Here is an 18,110-nt window from a genome sequence, read left to right as displayed (position 1 = left end):
TAAAACTTGAAGTACAGCTGTTTCAGACAGTCAGTCTCTAAGATCAGGAAGAGAGTGACAGGGCAATTCAGATTTTGTTTAAAAACTCCAAGTGATAGGGAGGCATAAACAAAAAAAACCTGTTCCAACAGCTAATGGAGCACTTGGATGTATTCACACCATCCACTGAAGATACCAAAACTGATTATATTCAGAGAACCTTTGCTGACAGAATCAGAGAATTGGGCCCAGCCCTCTTCAACATCTTTGTCGGTGACGTGGACAGTGGCATGGAGTGCACCCTCAGCAAGTTCGCCGATGACACCAAGCTGTGTGGTGCCGTCAACACGCTGGAAGGGAGGGATGCCATCCAGAGGGACCTCGACAGGCTGGAGAGGTGCGCCCGTACCAACCTCATGAAGTTCAACCAGGCCAAGTGCAAGGTCCTACATCTGGGTCGTGGCAATCCCAGGCACAAATACAGACTGGGTGGTGAATGGATCGAGAGCAGCCCTGAGGAGAAGGACTTGGGAGTACTGGTGGACGAGAAGCTCAATATGAGCCGGCAATGTGCTCTTGCGGCCCAGAAGGCCAACCGCATCCTGGGCTGCATCAAGAGAAGCGTGGCCAGCAGGTCGAGGGAGGTGATTCTCCCCCTCTACTCTGCCCTCGTAAGACCTCACCTGGAGTATTGCGTCCAGTTCTGGAGTCCCCAACATAAGAAGGACATGGACCAGTTGGAGAGGGTCCAGAGGAGGGCCACGAAGATGATAAGAGGGCTGGAGCACCTTTCCTATGAGGACAGGCTGAAAGAGTTGGGGCTGTTCAGCCTGGAGAAGAGGAGGCTCCGGGGTGACCTTATAGCGGTCTTCCAGTACCTCAAGGGGGCCTACAAGAAAGATGGGGAGAGGCTGTTCAGGAGGGCCTGTTGTGATAGGACAAGGGGTAATGGTTTTAAAATAGAGGGAGGTAGATTCAGATTGGATATTAGGAAAAAATTTTTTACCATGAGAGTTGTAGAACACTGGAACAGGTTGCCCAGAGAGGTGGTGGATGCTCCATCCCTGGAGACGTTCAAGGTCAGGCTGGACAAGGCCCTGAGCAACCTGATCTAGTTGGAGATATCCCTGTTCCTTGCAGGGGGGTTGGACTAGATGATCTTTGAAGGTCCCTTCCAGCCCTAACCATTCTATGATTCTATGATAGAATGGTTTGGGTTGGAAGGGAGCTTTAAGGATCACCTAGTCCAACCCCCCTGCCATGGGCAGGGACATCTTTTCACTAGATCACGTTACTCAGAGCCTCATCCAACCTGACCTTCAACATTTTCAGTGATGGGGCATCCACAGCTTCTGTGGGCAACCTGTTCCAGTCTCACCACCCTCATTGTACAAAATTTCTTTCTTCCAAACTAAACCTACTCTCTTCCAGTTTAAAACCATTGTCCCCTGCCCTGTCACTACAGGCCCTGCTAAAAAAAGTCTGTCTTTGTCTTTCTTATAAGCTTTCTTTATATAATTAAAGGCTTCAATAACGTCTCCCTGGAGCCTTCTCTTCTCCAGGCTGAACAACTTCAACTCTCTCAGCCTGTCTTCATAAGAGAGGTGTTCCAGCCCTGACCATTTTGTTACTCTCCTCCAGACCTACTCGAACAGGTCCATGTCTTTCTCGTACTGGGGGTCCCAGAACTGGATACAGTACTCCAGGTGGGGTCTCACCAGAGTGGGGTAGAGGGGGAGAATCACCTCCCTGGACCTGCTGGCCACATTTCTTTTGATGCAGGCCACGATACGGTTGGCTTTCTGGACTGCAAGCGTACTTTTCCGACTCACGTCCACTTTTTCATCCACCAGTACCCCCAAGTTCTTGTCGGCCGGGCTGCTCTCAATCCTTTCATCCCCCAGATTGTTCTGATACTGGCGATTGCCCCAACCCATGTGCAGGACCTTGCACTTGGCCTTCTTGAACCTCATGAGGTTCACACTGGCCCACTCCTCAAGCATCCCTTCGGATGGAATCCCTTCCCTCAAGAAAATCAACTGCACCACGCAGCTTGGTGTCATCTGCAGACTTGCTGGGGTGCACTCAGTCCCACTCTCTATGTCATTGATGAAGATATTAGGCAGTATTGGCTTCAGTATGGACCCTGAGGGACACTACTCGTCACTGATTTCCACTTGGACATTGAGCCACTAACTCATATAACTCTTTGGACACAATCACTCAGCCAATTCCTTATCCTTCTAACAGTCCATCCATCGAACCCATATCTCTCCAATTTAAAGAATGTTGTGGAAGACTACATCAATGGCCTTACAGAAGTTCAAGTAGAAGACACCCATATCTACTCCCTTGTCCACTAATGCAGTCACTCCATCATACAAGGCCACTAGTTTAGTCAGGCACAATTTTCCCTTCTCCCTGGGTAGACAAGACAAGAGCCTCTCCAAAGCCTTTCTAAATAATTTAACTCTGTCATTACAAAAGTCTTAAGTCATCACAAAAGGACTTAAGTCTATCATTACAAAATCCAATTAATCTGGAAGAGTCTAAGACAGAATGTCCTCACAACAGCTGCAGAGACATGCCTGCAAAGCTATTTCCATTTTTTTCAGAACTCGGTGATGTTCTTTAGCACCATGCTGTTGTGTACAGCAATTTACCAAAGGGCCTGTTTCATTCTCTCTCTCACAGTGAAGTTCACAGGGCCAAGCTGGTGCCCCAGTTTGAGAAGCACAGTAAGTTTGCCTACATAACAGCACTTCAGATGCTGGATCATCTGGGAAATCCGTTACCTATGTGTGGACCCACAACCTTGCCTAGTGAAAAAGTGATGCTTTTGACATGCATAACACTTTCTATTTTTAAACTCAGATTGCGGTGCCAGGGTCTCCTCTTCCTGTTTGTCTCTACTGGAGAGGAAGGAGGATTCTTATCATAGTCTTTTATGAGGCAAATCTGTTCCACTCTAGCAAGGGCCAAGTGCATTTCTTTCATTGTGGTATAGATAAACTATTAAATTGGCAGAGTTCAGCTTCCAATTTGATCTCCCAGCTGATTTCCCACTAACAGCAGAATATGGAGAATCGAGCTGTTCTCTTAAGGAATCACTAAAGGTGAAACAGTTTTGCAGTACGCTTTGAGTATACTTAGATTTCTGTCTTTTGCTTTGCTATTTCTTTGTGCCAGGTCAGCAAAGCCAACTGAGACAGCTTTTAGTAGTTCATGCTACTCACACTTGTGCTATTTGCAAAACTCAGAAAGGACAAAGCTTGAAAAATGTGAGGATAGTTCATAGCACTGAGAAGTCTCAGACTGGCCATTCACTCACAAAGACAAGATATGTTTAGATTACGTTATTACATTTCATATCTGAGATTTGTTTCAAAACAGAACAACTGTCTCAGAATTCAGGCTTTTGTTTAGGTGCTTGATGAGACACAGACAAAGCTACCTAAGAGAAAGTAAAGCAGCAAAGGAAATGGGAATTATAGAGAGGATTTATGTGGACAGCAGGATTCATTGAGATGAGATGAGAAAGGAAAAAAAAAAAAGGATGCCAATAATGGAAACTCAAATAGCAGAACTGTGTACAGCTAATAACAAAGAAAGAATTTATACAAAGGTATTTAACTAACCAGCTCCACACAGGCATGATTTTTAAAGCTAGCATTGTTTGTTAAATGCCCAGCTCTCAAAATCTTTTCAATGACAGTGAGGCATTTTGATGCCACACACAAGTTTGTAGTATCTTTCACTTTGTATCCAAACATTTTTCAAATGCTGAAGACATGCTATGAGTCAGCGAGTCACAATTTCTAATTTAGGAAAGGGTAAGTAAGGCAGTAATTCAAACATAAGGGGAAAAATGTCTACAAGCATAGGTAGGATTTAAGATCTAACAGATCAGCTCTGGGTAACGTTGCAGTGTCATCTGAAGACATTACCTCTTCTAGCTGCTATTCTGCCTACTGCTTGTGCAATGGAACATGGGTCTGTACCTCTGCCGTGTCAGTCAATGCACCATAAAAACAAATTTGCTTTGTACTCAGCTATGATAACAACATTTAAACTGAAGCTCTAAGCTCCATGTGTGTCTAAAGAAGGGCTACCAAGCTGGTGAAGGGTCTAGAGCACAAGTCTTATGAGGAACAGCTTAAGGAGCTGGGGTTGTTTAGCCTGGCTATAAGGAGCCTCAGGGGAGTTCTTATCGCTGCACACTACCTGAAAGGAGGTTGCAGCAAGGTGGGTGTTGGTCTCCTCTCCCAAGTAATAAGCGACAGAACAAGAGGAAGCGGCCTCAAGTTGGGCCAGGGGAGGTTTAGATTGGATATTAGGAAAAATTTCTTCACTGAAAGGGTTGTCAGGCATTGGAACAGGCTGCCCAGGGAAGTGGTTGAGACACCATCTCTGGAGGTATTTAAAAGACGTGTAGATGCAGTGCTTAAGGACATGGTTTAGTGGTGGACTTGGCAGTGTTAGGTTTACAGTTGGACTCAACGATCTTAAGGGTCTCTTCCAATCAAAACAATTCTATGATTCTATGGTTCCTCTCTGCAGTAAAACTGGTTTGAATTGAGCGTCACCCTTCTATCATTCTGCCTGTCCCCTCTTCTCTTTTTCCACTCTACAAGCAAAATTATTTGGATTTAAAAAGCTAAAGAGGCAGAGCAAGGAAGATGCACTCTACTTCACCTGACCAGTTCATTGATGCAATTCAGCACCTAACTGCAGAAAGCACAAGAGGGGGCAGCATTTCACTGGGAACCGCTTGAATCTTTACTGTGCCAAGCAGAAACAGCTCTAGAGCCCGAGGTCCAGACAAACGTGTGTTTCACCAGATTCTGCTGCAGAGCAGTGACCTCCTGCGGACTTCGGGATAAGTCATGAGGCTGGGAGGATGATAAGGCAGGAGTTGCAGAGAAGCTCCCGGTCAATCTTGCCAGAGAAAACTGCCAGAGCTACAAATCCTTTGGATGAAATCTGACTGTTCCCTGAACTCCAGACCTAACCCCACTATTGACTAGTTTGTTCCTCCAGAAAAAAGCAACCGTTGTCCCCCAAAGGCAGGTACTTCCTTCTCAGTGCAAAAGCATGATGAAATAATTTCACTAAATGTTAAAATTTGCAAATCTGTAATGTAGAGATGTTCACAGAATCGCAAAGGATTATTTTAACATTGTTAATACTATGGGAGATACAAAAAGTGCACAGATCGAGGCATTTCACTGCGATTAGTCTGATGCAGGGAAAAGTGAAAGGCAGAAAAAAATGACATGTTTTTGATCAACACAGAACATGAAAAAAATTCGTAAGATCTGAAATAGCTAACTTTTTGTGGAAGCCATGTTTTGTAACATCCTTGAGCGAACTTCATTTAAAACATCTTCCAGGAAAATAACTTCTCCTTTCCGAGTCTTCATCCCTTGAACTAGACCAAAAGACACATGCTGGCACCTGTGTTGAAGAGCAGTAGGACCTAAAATTACATTTTAAACAAGAGAAATGTTTGCAGTGTTTGTTCAGAGCTGGATTCTTACCAGGAACCAGCAATAACAGCTGAATAAATAGCGCTCCAACGTGGGAAGCTTGGTGATATAATCAGTAACTCTCATTTCAGCAACCAAAGCTCCATACTTATTATATAATGGGAAAATTATGATCAGAATTATGATAACCTGGTCATTTGCGTGCTCTTGGGAACCTCTCTTGCTACTAGCTGCTTTAGCACAGAGGATTCAATGCAATAAATTGCAATAAATTGAGGGAACACAGGATGTAGACAGATCAAATTACTGTGGCAACACAGATCTGTTAATAACCTTAGAAAGGGAGTCATAGTAATTCTATTGTGGCCACATTAAACTAAAAGTGTAATTAATCATTGCTAATAATAAACCATTCACATAAACCACTCACAATAATCCCAAGCATTATTCTGGATCCATAACCTGGGGTAATTTTAGTGCAACTTTAAGCACTGTGAAAGGAGGCAGACCAGTACTCCTGAAGGCTAAAATCCTATATTTAACCATAAAAGACGTGCAGTCTGTCAGAGAGAATATGATTTACTCTGCAGATCCATTATTGACCTTTGCTCAGATTGCTAACAAGATTGGTAATTACAATGAATAAGAGCAGGGATGCATTTCCCTGCAATAGATATTTCAAGTCTGAAGCATGACTCAAACTCAGATTCAGATCTCTGCTAAAATACCGTACTTCAAGAAGTAATTGTTTCATATGTGATCACACAATATCCCAGAAGCTATGCCATGATGTCTCTGAAAGACTGTTTCCTTTTTCACATTGAGAAGTTATGAAAGATCTGCTAAATGAGAGACAGGGCTGTTGTTCACATCCAGAACACACGGCAATGCCTCCATTCACAAATAAAGCGGACCAGCAGGAGCGGAGGAAGAGTGAAAACGTTGGTGTCAAGGACCTGAGGCCCACATGCACACAATTCTGAGGGTTTGTTTTCTTATTTATTCCTCTTTATTGGACTAGCATTAGTTGGGTCCTAGAGGCCAAATGTCTGCTTGAATTCTGGAGTTCACTATTTCCATATCAGCAGCACATCTTGTAGCTTAGCTTCGTCCAAAATGCCTACATGATGTGTGCTACAGCATGGTGGTAGGTGGACACAATCATGAAATCTCTTCAAAAGAGCACTCACTGAAATTCCAATGTATATATTACCCATTCTTAAAAAAAACCCCAATATATAAATAATTAAGATTCATAAATACATACCTCTCCACCCAGTCATAACCCATGAGCTTCAGTATTTGGAACAAATGTTGAAAGTGACTACTTTGACTTTTACCTGTCTAAGGAATAAAATTGGTGCATATCAGAAAACGCTCCAAGTTAGATAAGGATTAGCTTTTAACAGACAAACACACAACACCACAGATAACTGTGCCAGTAAGTCAGTGTGAGCAGAATTAAGACCTATGAAGACAGGCAAGACTTGAAAAATGTAACGGCTGGAATCTATAGCAATGGGATTTTGCATCTTGTTAGAAAAAGTAATCTACCTTTTCAAAAATGATTATTCCTAAGTCATGAAGGCAAAGTCATATAGAAATGAAAACTTTGTTCTTTAGTTTCACATAATCTTTGAGCTGCCCATCAGCAAAATGCGTCCATTTTCACTTTAGAACCTTTCTGCTCTTCTTATATTCCCATGTTTTACATCACCAAACTCTAAGGTTCCTTTGGCTTAGAAACAGAACACCTCTTTAAGCTGTCTGTCTCCAGAACCCACTAGTTTCTACTGTCTCCAATGTGATTTGGGGAGTTTTACACCATAAGTTGGGCGTGGAAGTAAAAAAAAAAATATATAAATGATCACATTTTCATATTAACGATGCATCTCGTGCTCTCTTCCACTCCCAATTACATTCTCCTATGACTTAAAGCAGTTTCTGATGGCAGTTTGTGTCTAACAATGATCTTTGTATGTGTTTCTAGCTACAGCTGTTGCTATGAAGTTCACTTTCCTACCTAGTTGCTTTGACTACATCATTCAAAGACTCCTTTATCCCTACTTAAAAGAAACACTTTTAACCTACTTTTATAACACTTTTATATAACTAAATAACCACTATTTCCTTATTTGTTTGGTGTTCCAAGCCAGGGAGTGAGCAGTGAATGAAACGCTTATCTGTGTTTTTTCTCAATCAAGCCTCGAGCACCTGCCTCCACTTTTACAGATCCTCTTAACATGCTCCCCTCAGATGCATCATCTCTCTCTGTGCCCATTCACAGGCAAAGCTGATAAACGGACAGTGGTGATCTGCATTTCAAACAAGGCCTTCCAAGCTCTTTTCCATGCACCTTACACGTGAGAGAAGCTCTCTCTACCTGTAACAAAGCCACATCTCTTTCACTAAAAGATGTCACAACAAACTTCACAAAGTTTAGATTGAGGCCAGCTCGCTGTCCTGCCCAATGCTGCCTCGCTGTTTCCTCTGCTTCTCTCTCGGTCTGAATTTCTGTATTCTCCTGTTTTACAAGAGGTTATACACTCCATGACAGAAACTGGTTTTGTTTTGTGTGCACAACAGCATGTCTCTTATCACCTGGATCACATCACAGCATTTAAAAGCCTCTTCGAAGGACTGTAGTCTTTTGTGAGTAGATTTTGTGACAAATCATGACAATACTGACTGACAATAGACTCCAATCCTTCTGAACTTAATTGCTTCTTCATGACCGTTCACTTCACCGAGAAGAATTTTCAGCTAAAACTAAAAAGCCAACTTATGTTTGTAATTACTTGTCTTGACCAATGTATGCAGAAATAGCATACGGAAGAATATTTAAAATCATTAACAGAAAATAATATAATAATTACTTAATAGGAGTTTTTTATAAACCTTTAAACTCCCACAGAAATAAGAACATGAAAAGAGAGGCCAAGATAAGAATATCTATCAAGCATTACAAACTGAATTTCGGGTTTCAGTTGGCCACCTGAAAACTAAGCATCAACTTCAGTGTTTTTGAGATGCTGTGTGATACTGCAAGAAGCATAACAATGAGTGTTTATAATGCTTGAACAACCCACATAATTAAAATTGCATGAAAACCAAGTTTGTTAAGAAGGACAGAAATAAATACTAGGAGTACCACACAACTTCATTTCTGCCTAAAAGTAACACTCAAAACACGGATCTGTAAGTAGGTTAAAAAAGATGAATGCGGAGACACTACCATTTCATAAAACTACTTTTTTTTCCCATAGCTTCATAGCACGGCAAAAATAACACAAATGCTCAAAAAGAACATTTATATTAAAAAGAATGGCAATTTTTTCCTTACAGGTCTCAAAATTATACATGTCCAAACGTAGTCTAAGTGGTTAGCTTTAAGGGAGAAGTTTGCAGTCTGACAGTGTGGATTATATTTAAATCTTCATATATCAAAGCGTTTTTGTCTCCTGTTTTGAGTGTGACATTCAACAGAATCTTAGTATCTCTTTAATAATACGTCACATGTTTTAAAATGCTTTGAATATTTTGCTCATATGACTGCATTTTTATGAAATAAGCAGGATTTTTTAAAATATAAATTAGTGAATGCATTGATTTACAGCATTACAACTAATAAACCCATTTAATATTCTTCTAAACAGGTTGATCTGATAAAAATAGATGATCTTATGAAATAAGACTCAAGACCACCCAAATAATTTTCTTATAACAAGATCAGGATTCTGAAATACATTTATATTTAATAATTAAAGACTAAAATAATCGGTGTTCTCACTTAAACCCAGCAAGTCCTCCTGCCTCTGGTAAAACTGAGTAAAGCCCTACCCCACTACAGAGTGCTGCCACAAAGCAGCAGCAAAGCTCAGCAAGGCTGGCAGTTCCCTCATCAGGCAGTCTGTCCCAAAAAACTCTCCTAACAGCTTATGTTATCACCTTCTCATTTTATGACCTACTTTCTCAGCCCTCAGAAAGTCAGAGGCGATAAAAATACTAACCATGTCATTCAGAAACAATGCAACCTTAGCAAGGTTGAGAGAATAGGACTAGACAGGCTAATTTGTCATTTCCAACTTGAAGGAGACATTGATTGTAACGGACACACTGATTGCATCACAGTCCAGTCTTGCTGCACTGCTGTTTGGACCCGGAGTAGATCAAAGAGGCCCAGGCAAGGAAGTAAACGGTTACTGGAGTTCAGCTATGAGCAGCCAGTCAATTCAAGACCACTGCTTCCACACTTGCTCGCTCCATGAACTTAATATTCAGCCCATATCCTAATTTGTGCAAATACCCACCCAACTATTTTCTTTCTTTCTAGTTTTTCCTTCTCCCTTGGTCCCTACAACCTCACGGTATAACCAATGCAAATAATTACCTACCCATGTGAACCAGACAGGAAACTTCCTTAACTCCTAGTGCACTGCACTTTCACAGCCACCCTGCTCTTCGATGTCAGTGAACCTACTATGTTCCAGTCAGTAGAGGCAAAAAAACTCCCAAGAAAATCAAGCTCAAAAAAAAAAAAAAAAAAAAAAAAAAAAAAAAAAAAATCAATCTTCCTAAAAAAAGGATAACCAAAAAAATCCCTGTTCCATGACCACACATGGGAATGGCAAGCTACTGGAAACTTCCTCAAGACTGAAAATAAAAGGAGGAATGTGACTTTTTAAAAGTCACACTTTAAACTACACATCACAAACAACATGAAGATATTTTCCATGTTATTAATTGACTTCACATAAAAGAACATGTTTTTCAACATGATTTTTTTTTCTATCTATGAAAAAGATTTAAAAGCATCATGTGACATGTCCTCGGTAATACTAGAGCAAAAGAGTTTCACACAATTGAGGAGATAATCCTGCTATTCATTACTGATACTGTTAATTGTTAAAATTGCTAAAAAGCAAAATAATCAAACCAAGAAATATAAAAAGATTCCCTGAATACAACTGCTTCATCCAGATTGATTACTCAGTATTTTGTGCAATTTCTGTATAATGAAACTGAGGCACTGTTCAAAGCCAGAAAAATTTACATTTCAGATAAGATATCAGGACTTTAGAGTAGACTTAGATTCATTTTAGATCATTAATTTCTAAATTAACATTTTACAACCCTTTATAAAACTAACAGCTTTTTCTGACTTGTTTAAACATTAGTTGTAACAGTTATATAGAAAATGTCGATTGAGTAAAAGTTCCTCTAAAAGGAATTGCAATGAATTTTTATAACAGAGAGTAACTCCAGAGCTGATTTTTCAACCATTTTGTGGGTCATGAACAGAAACAGAACCAAGAAACACTGCCACACTGAGGCACAGCTCTGGACAGTAAGGACATCTATTTCACTGCCCAAAATACCACACGCCAAAGCCATATTGCGAGCAAGAGGTCTCCTGGATTACTGAGGAGAGTCAGGCTCAAAAGTGTTCAGTGGATCTAGAATTACTTACCACGTAAATCATCGTATCACAGCTGTGCTTATTCATTCGGTCTATAGCAGCAGCAAGATCTCTGAAAGAGATGACGAGAAACTATTTGGACTTTCACTCAAACATATCTCATTATTTGCCTCTTAGGAAAACATCTGTTCTTATGGAGGGGACAGAACTGCCCGATTAGAGGGATCCACGCATGCCTTATACAAAAAAAAGGACATGTACACTTTGTTCGTGTGGTGTTTTAAATATTTTTTTTAAATCACTAGCTATAAAAATTACTAAGGAAACAGTTCTTATGCGCAGAGTAAGTCTGGTCTATCTCTGCCTACTGAGACAATCAATCAACTGGGACTCGAGAGAAACAATCCTCTCCTGGACTAACCCAGTGCTCAGGCAGGTTATATGACAAAAAGCTCATCTTCGCACACACAAAGTAGAGAAACAACTTGCTTGAGCCTCTCCCAAGGCTGTCACAGGAGAGCCTTCCCCACATCCCAGTCTGAAAGCCACTGCAGGGGTCACCAGGAGCAGCCCTCCAGACCAGGGGAGGTTACTGTCTATGGGACATGGGACACAGGATGCAAGGGAAAAGCATTTTGCAATTGCACAAGACTTATTATGGGAGGCTTAGGGGAGGAATCAAAGATGTGAAAAGAGCAAGAGAAGATGATAAAAGGGACAGGTGGCTTGTAAACCTATTGCTGGCTAGTATGTTTGTCCAGTTGTGATCTGCACCTGATCGGCACAGTTTGTACTGTCTTCTCATTAAACCTCATTTCAATCTTTTCCTGGGTGAGGGGGTCTCTCTTCCAGGTGCACGTGTGTTTGGAGTTCTAAGTATCAGTAACTAGAGTTGGGGACTACAGCTCACAAAGGCCATGCATCTGTGGTGCCAGCAACTGAAGGGACTGGAGGTAAGTGAAATTAAGTGACAGTAACTGGAGTCTGACCATGGATCACAGGGGCCAAGGTGTCTCTGCTGCCAACAACTGGAGTGTGGGCACATGCATCCACATGTGATTGACACCAAATATCAAGCTGAACTAGTCAGAAAGTAGGTGAAGTGCCCTGGGAGCCAGGTAAACGTGTGCTTTCAAAGATGAGGCACCCAGACTCTGTACTGTTGGCATCAGGGGGTCCAGGCCAACTGCCAGAGAGACCAAGGGGCCTGGGGGTTGACTGAGAGACCTGCCTGTGAACATGTGTGTCTCTATGGAGGAGGCAACAGGGGAGAGTGAGGATCCAGGGCCAGCTGCTGGATGGGCCACACGTCTAAGCTTAGTTCCACTGTGTCTGTGCTAGCCACCGGAGTGAGGCTATGGGCCTTGGGGGCTCATGTGCCCAGGTGCCAGCAAGTGGGGGGATCTGGGGATCCAGGGGCCAGCTAATGGGCAGACTGAGCACTGAAGCTCAGCTAATGGAAAGGATATGCATTGTGTATACTTACTCTGCACATACAATACATATATATATTACTTACGTAGATAATATGTAACACACACATACATGTGTGCATATATACATACACACATACATGTATATTTCTTCACACTAATAGATCTTCACCCTAATCAGCCAGAGGGGAACAGAATGAGGACATTCGTGCTGGCTGAGTGGGTTTGTCTGTGCTGCCCTGTTTCGTTGACTGTGCGTATATACGTGTGTGTGTGTGTGTTTGCGTGCCTACTGGGAACAAGTGCTCAGCCTTACTACTGGTTGGACCTGCGGGCATGGAGCTGTGGCAGCCTTGCCTCTATGTGGCTACAGGATTCAGCAGCTCCCTGACGTGCAGGATCAACTGCAGCATCTCTCTCATATCCTTATCTTGAAAAGCTGGATACAGTTTACCCTGAGGGCTAGCCATCTGATTTATTTACATTACTGGCACAAATAAACCCTTAAGGCTTCCATATTAAGATACCCAAGAGGAATTTTAGGACACCGATGAGAAGGCAAGAAAACAGTAATAAAATTGATGGTAGAGTGCTGGTGGTCCACTGAGTCAATGAAGACATGGCTGACCAAGCCTTTTTTTAAATGCATCACACTGTCAATAAACATTTTAAGCAAAGGTCTTTGTAAAACCTTCATTATTTGTGTGTTTATTAGTGTTTATTAGATGAAGAGATCTAAGCTTTGTTTCAAAGTCAGTAGTTGGAGAAAGTATTTTGATTTATGGAAAGAGAAGATTTACTAACAGACTGTTTAAGGGGAGGAAAAGTATTTAAAAGCAGCGGTTTTTCCTCAGCTGTTTTCATCCCATCATAGTTGCACTGCTAGCTACAATTATGATTACTCGTTAGCAAAGGTGTTGTATCCCAGAAACAAAAAAGTTCAAACTCTGTACTATCAGTGACAAATGTACTCATGTACAGACGTTTACTGGCAAAATAAATGGCAATCAACACAGATGGGCTTACTTGCCTTGTTATATAAAGAGATGTCCCATCACTACGCATGACAGTGGAAAACGATGAGAGGTCTTTCTTTTCCGAAAGATCCACAATTCCTGTTCCTTTTCTATAAGTTGAGGGAAAACACTGAATTAACTGCAAGTCAGGTCCAATATACAGATAAGTTAAAGTACGATAGAGGTCTGAACCAAAACAAAGGCCTCTTGCCATAAAACTCCCCTCACTCTAGGCAATCTCATTCTTTTCTCTGAACGACTGTCTGCTTTAAGTCTTTTTGAAGACTGTTCCTGTAAGTTTGTTGTCACCACTGCTGATGCCAGGGAGCTGCCTGCCCACATTCTGGTGCATTCCATGACTCCAGCTTCTGTCCCAGTTCAGGCAGGAAGCTCCTTTATCAAGGCAAGGATCTCACTTAACTCTGCTCAATAAATGGCACATCCAGCTACCAAACTAACTGAGAGCCTAAAGGGCCGTTAGGAGTTAAACACTGTCATTGCACCTAATTTGTCACGGCCAGGCTTCTGTGCTAGCCACAGAAAAGGCAAAATTAATTTTTAGCTGTGACTGCACGAATCCTGTTTGTGAACAGCTATCAAAACCATCTAAAGAAAACTCTTCCCTTTAGATGATCTACAAACCTCACTGATCACATCACATTGGAATTGCAACTGAGATGTTAAGTAAACTACACCAATAGATGGAATAATGAGTTCATACACTGTTTTCTGAAGGAGTCCTTTATCCTCCAACATCTTTAGAACTTCCTGGGATTTCTCTCGGTAAAATGATTCTCCAGAATATTCATCAAAGTGCACTCCTAGACGCTGAAAGAGAAGGGTAATGTTGTTAACAAGGAAGCTAATCATTTCTTAAAATTAAGTTGGATGATAGGTCTGTGTCATAGGTCAGAAAGTGCAAAGATTAATTTTATTTCAGGAAATATCACTTCAGTGTTAAAAGGAAAGGATGTTTGGATTTTGATTTAATCAATTTCTGCATTAGAATTAACCTGCTTAAGTTAACAGTGTTCGATATAATGTTCATGAGAAATTAAATGCAAACTGCACAGAGCAATTAGAACAAAAATTCTGAGGTAGGTGTCTAACTTGCTGTGCTGGAGGTGAAACCAGTGGACTGCAGAGAAGTTACTTGGACATGAAATAAACCCTATTCTAAAAGGATGCTAAAAGAAATTTAAAAAAGCAGGAGCTGCTCACAAATATTGCTGAGCATACAGAAATCACCATTACTAGGAAGGCTGAGGGTACATCTAAGAGAGATGTGATGACCTTAACTGTCAAAACTGGGTGAAATGTAATAGTACAAAAGACAACGTTTTTAACTGAGGGCAACAAAGCTGTCAGTCCATCAGCTCCATACTTATTAGTTTGAATGGAATTGGGAGAGAAAGATCTAGCTGCACCAGTCATCGTGTGATCAATGACGAGTGACCATCATGATGCAGCTGCATTCACAGCCCAATACCCACTTACCCTAACAGGTCAGCTTTCCACTACAATTATCAAGGCTGCGTCTCACTTAGGAGATCTTAACTTAGAGTGCTTGGCATGAATCCAGTGATATGCTTCAGGGAAGAAATTAAAGCACAGCCAGGTTATCCAGATTATTGAGAAAGTGGCAGACCACTTCTCTTTTAAATTTGTCATCAAGGATGAAAGAAGACATGACCAATTTCTACAAATACACAAAGAGGAAGGAGATGGAAAAGTGTATATTTAAGTAAAAATACTAGAAGAAGGAAGTGGCATAAAACGAGTCACAAATTCTTTCAAGCTGCAAGTTAGAAAAAAGTGTCTAAGCCGATCAAAACGGAGCACTCATTCCAGAATTTCATAGCAAGAATGTGGGAAAGAAAACCAGTAGCTGATTTTCCGATGGAGTTAGTTGGTTCCTGAGTAAGATGACACAGTATTAATACCAAGAGACTGGAATCTGTGACAGAAGGTGTATCTCACTCCTGTTTCCCAAATTCATACGACTCGTTTTGCAGCCAGTGGCACAAACACCTCCCAGGAAAGAGTGCACACCAGCACCATTATTGAGATTACAGTATGCAACAGATGGCTGTATATTAGCTCAGCTCAACTTGCTCATAACTCATGCACGGATTACTAAGGCAAACTCCTGCTGCGATAACTTCTTACACTTGATTTAATATACAACACACACAGCTCTGCATTAACATTGGATCAGAAATGTGAAAACAGAGTTATCTCCTAATAATTACATGGAGACTGTCAAATTTGGCAGGTTGTTGCTGACTTCAAAGACAAAGCAAAACTGAACAGTATTTATCTAACAAGGACTTGCTTTGTTGCTTAGCACCGTACTCCTAGCCTCAGGGCTTCTGAGAAGGGAGAATCAGTCTCAGGGCCAATTACATGGACTCTATCAAACAAAACATATCTAGGTGTCAGCAACTAAAGTGACAATCTGCTGGGATGTTAAATCAGCTGTGCTTTTTCCAAACAGAATCTGGCATACTCAGAAACATCTTCCTGACAACACTGTAAAGTTTACTGGATAGGCAATGAATTGACAACATTACAGCAACCTCTGTTCCTAAGTCAGTTCACTGCTTGGCAGTCCCGTGGATGAAAAGGTGCTGTGCACTGTCAGTTAGACTGATGGAGCAATAGATAAAGAGAGATCCTTTTACCAACAACACAGAAGCCGCAGTGGATGATCTGTACCTTATAAATTCGGATGTATTCCTCAATACTGAAGTCTCTAAATTGTTTCCAAAGTGACAATGTCTGCTCATCACATTCCTCCAGTTTTCTAAAGAAATCCTTAGCCATCTTTTTCATGTTTTCATCTTCTGCTGCTTTGTTAATCTGCACATACACCTAAAATATGACACTGAAAATGTTGAAGTAGTATAATCCTCCCATCCAATAAAAATAAGCGAAGTTCTACAAGAACAATACATATACATTTAAAGATTACATTTGTGACATCAAAACTTTAAAGATGTGTAAAAGGAACACATTTCCCATTTAAAGGATGAATGAGTAGTCGAAACTCCAATGGGAAAAGACACAGCTTATCTTGAAACAAGACTAATGCCATAATTCCTTGCTGCCTTCCTCTTCAAAAGTAGAAGGAAAATTCAACTCTTTACAAGAACAACGCGCCCCCTCCCCGATCAGTAGCTTCAGACATTCTAACACCCCTCTGCCCTGCCAATCTTCAATGCTACAAAGCAAAAAAAATGCAAAAGGCATATTTGCATCTGACTTTTGACCAAAATGGAAGGTGCAAAGATGCTTGGAAAGGTACATTTGTCTATACATTTATTTGTATAGAAACTGCACTATGGAAATTTTCTTTTTAAATGAACGATAGGAAAGACTAGTTTCACACATCACTGAAATATGTCTCAGTTTCAATATAAAATAGGAATACAGCTGAACAAACGGTTAAAAATTGGGAATGTTTGAGAAACTAATTTGGTCTGAAACAAATACTGGTTTAGAACCTTTTACAGCTTGACTGAATACACTTCTCTACACTTTAAGATAGTTTCCTTAAGGTCATAAAGCCTACATACTACTGCAATAGATGGTATTTTAAAGCTTTAGTGCAAATTCAAATATTCAAAATTTAAATTCTAAGAATGGATTGAAATTATAACCAAAAATTAAATAATATGCAGCAATGCACAAGAATATGACTACTTCTTGTTGCCTCTTCAAATCAGTCCTACAGCTCTAAAATGCCTCCATGTTGAGAATTTATCAATTTTATTGAGCAGGCCTCAGGGATGAGGGAACAAGTGAAGAAAATTTATCTATGTCAAAGAAGCTGGCAAACTCAGAAGAAGCTACTCTGCCACATAAACAATCTGCCTAATATGTATTCAGCTGTAGAGTATCCAAGTATCCAGACACGGTTTGCTCCTTTGCCAGTGTCGTGGTTTTTGGACTGAGGGTCGAGACAAGAACCGAAAGGGAGCACCCACCAAACATGGTCTCGGGCAAAACATGACTCAGGCTTTCTTAATAAAACAAAACAATTTATTAACAGTTACTTAACAGGAGACAAGGGAACGAAACCGGTTACTTGAGAGGAGAAAAGAGAAAACAAGGCCCGATCTTAAAACAACACCTCCCCACCCCCTATTTTCCTTTCGTTCCTGGCTCTGTCTTCCCCCCAGCGGCGCAGGGAGACAGGGAATGGGGGAGTATAGGTCAGTTCATCCATGTTGTTCACTGCCGCTCCTTTCTTAAAGGTGGAGGAGTCTTTACACCATTTTTCCCTTGCTTCGGTGGATCCCCTACTCACAAAGAAAAAGTCCCCAAACTTTTCCAAAGTAAGTCCTGCCCGCAGGATTGCAATCCTCCCCATGGATCGCACCAGTTCGGGCTTTACCAGTCTCGGCCTCTTAGGGAGCTGCTGCCACTCGCGTCGGCGTGGGTCGTCCCACGGTCTCCAGATGCCTCCACGACCTCGTCGTGCATTCCATGCCCCATTATCAACAGTACCTGGTCGCGCATCCCCTGCTCCACGACCTCTCCTGGGCTCAGGCATCTCCTTCCCGACGTGGGTTTCTCCACAGGCCACGAGTGGGTCGCTGCTCCGCCGAGTACACCCTGGCTGCAGGGGGGCCGCCTGCCATCTCACACCGATTTGCAAGGGAAGCCTCAGCTCCAGTACACCTCCTCCTGCTCCATCTTTGCTGACCCGGTCGTTGTGGTTGTCTTCTCTTAGATATTAATCCTCTCTGGGGGAGCTCGGCCCGGCGGG

General features: G+C 41.5%; 1 protein-coding gene across 8 annotated transcripts in view; it reads right to left on the bottom strand.

The window, feature by feature from the left end:
• Nucleotides 1-18,110, bottom strand: part of RARS2 (arginyl-tRNA synthetase 2, mitochondrial) — a 43,991-nt gene that overhangs the window by 7,055 nt on the left and 18,826 nt on the right. For 7 of the 8 annotated variants that reach the window (XM_086631309.1, XM_086631306.1, XM_086631308.1 and 4 more), the window contains 6 exons: nt 16,055-16,210; nt 14,058-14,164; nt 13,351-13,446; nt 10,939-10,999; nt 6,736-6,812; nt 5,312-5,436 (listed from right to left, as the gene is read on the bottom strand). In XM_086631309.1, the coding sequence (XP_086487435.1) occupies nt 5,312-5,436; nt 6,736-6,812; nt 10,939-10,999; nt 13,351-13,446; nt 14,058-14,164; nt 16,055-16,210 (622 nt within the window). The remainder of the gene's footprint in view (nt 1-5,311; nt 5,437-6,735; nt 6,813-10,938; nt 11,000-13,350; nt 13,447-14,057; nt 14,165-16,054; nt 16,211-18,110) is intronic. The other variant, XM_086631311.1, reaches the window with a different exon arrangement.

Source organism: Tauraco erythrolophus, chromosome 2 (genome assembly GCF_009769465.1).
Source record: "Tauraco erythrolophus isolate bTauEry1 chromosome 2, bTauEry1.pri, whole genome shotgun sequence".
Taxonomy (NCBI): domain Eukaryota; kingdom Metazoa; phylum Chordata; class Aves; order Musophagiformes; family Musophagidae; genus Tauraco; species Tauraco erythrolophus.
The sequence above is the reverse complement of the archived record's forward strand: the minus strand, read 5'-3'. Positions and strand labels throughout refer to the sequence as shown.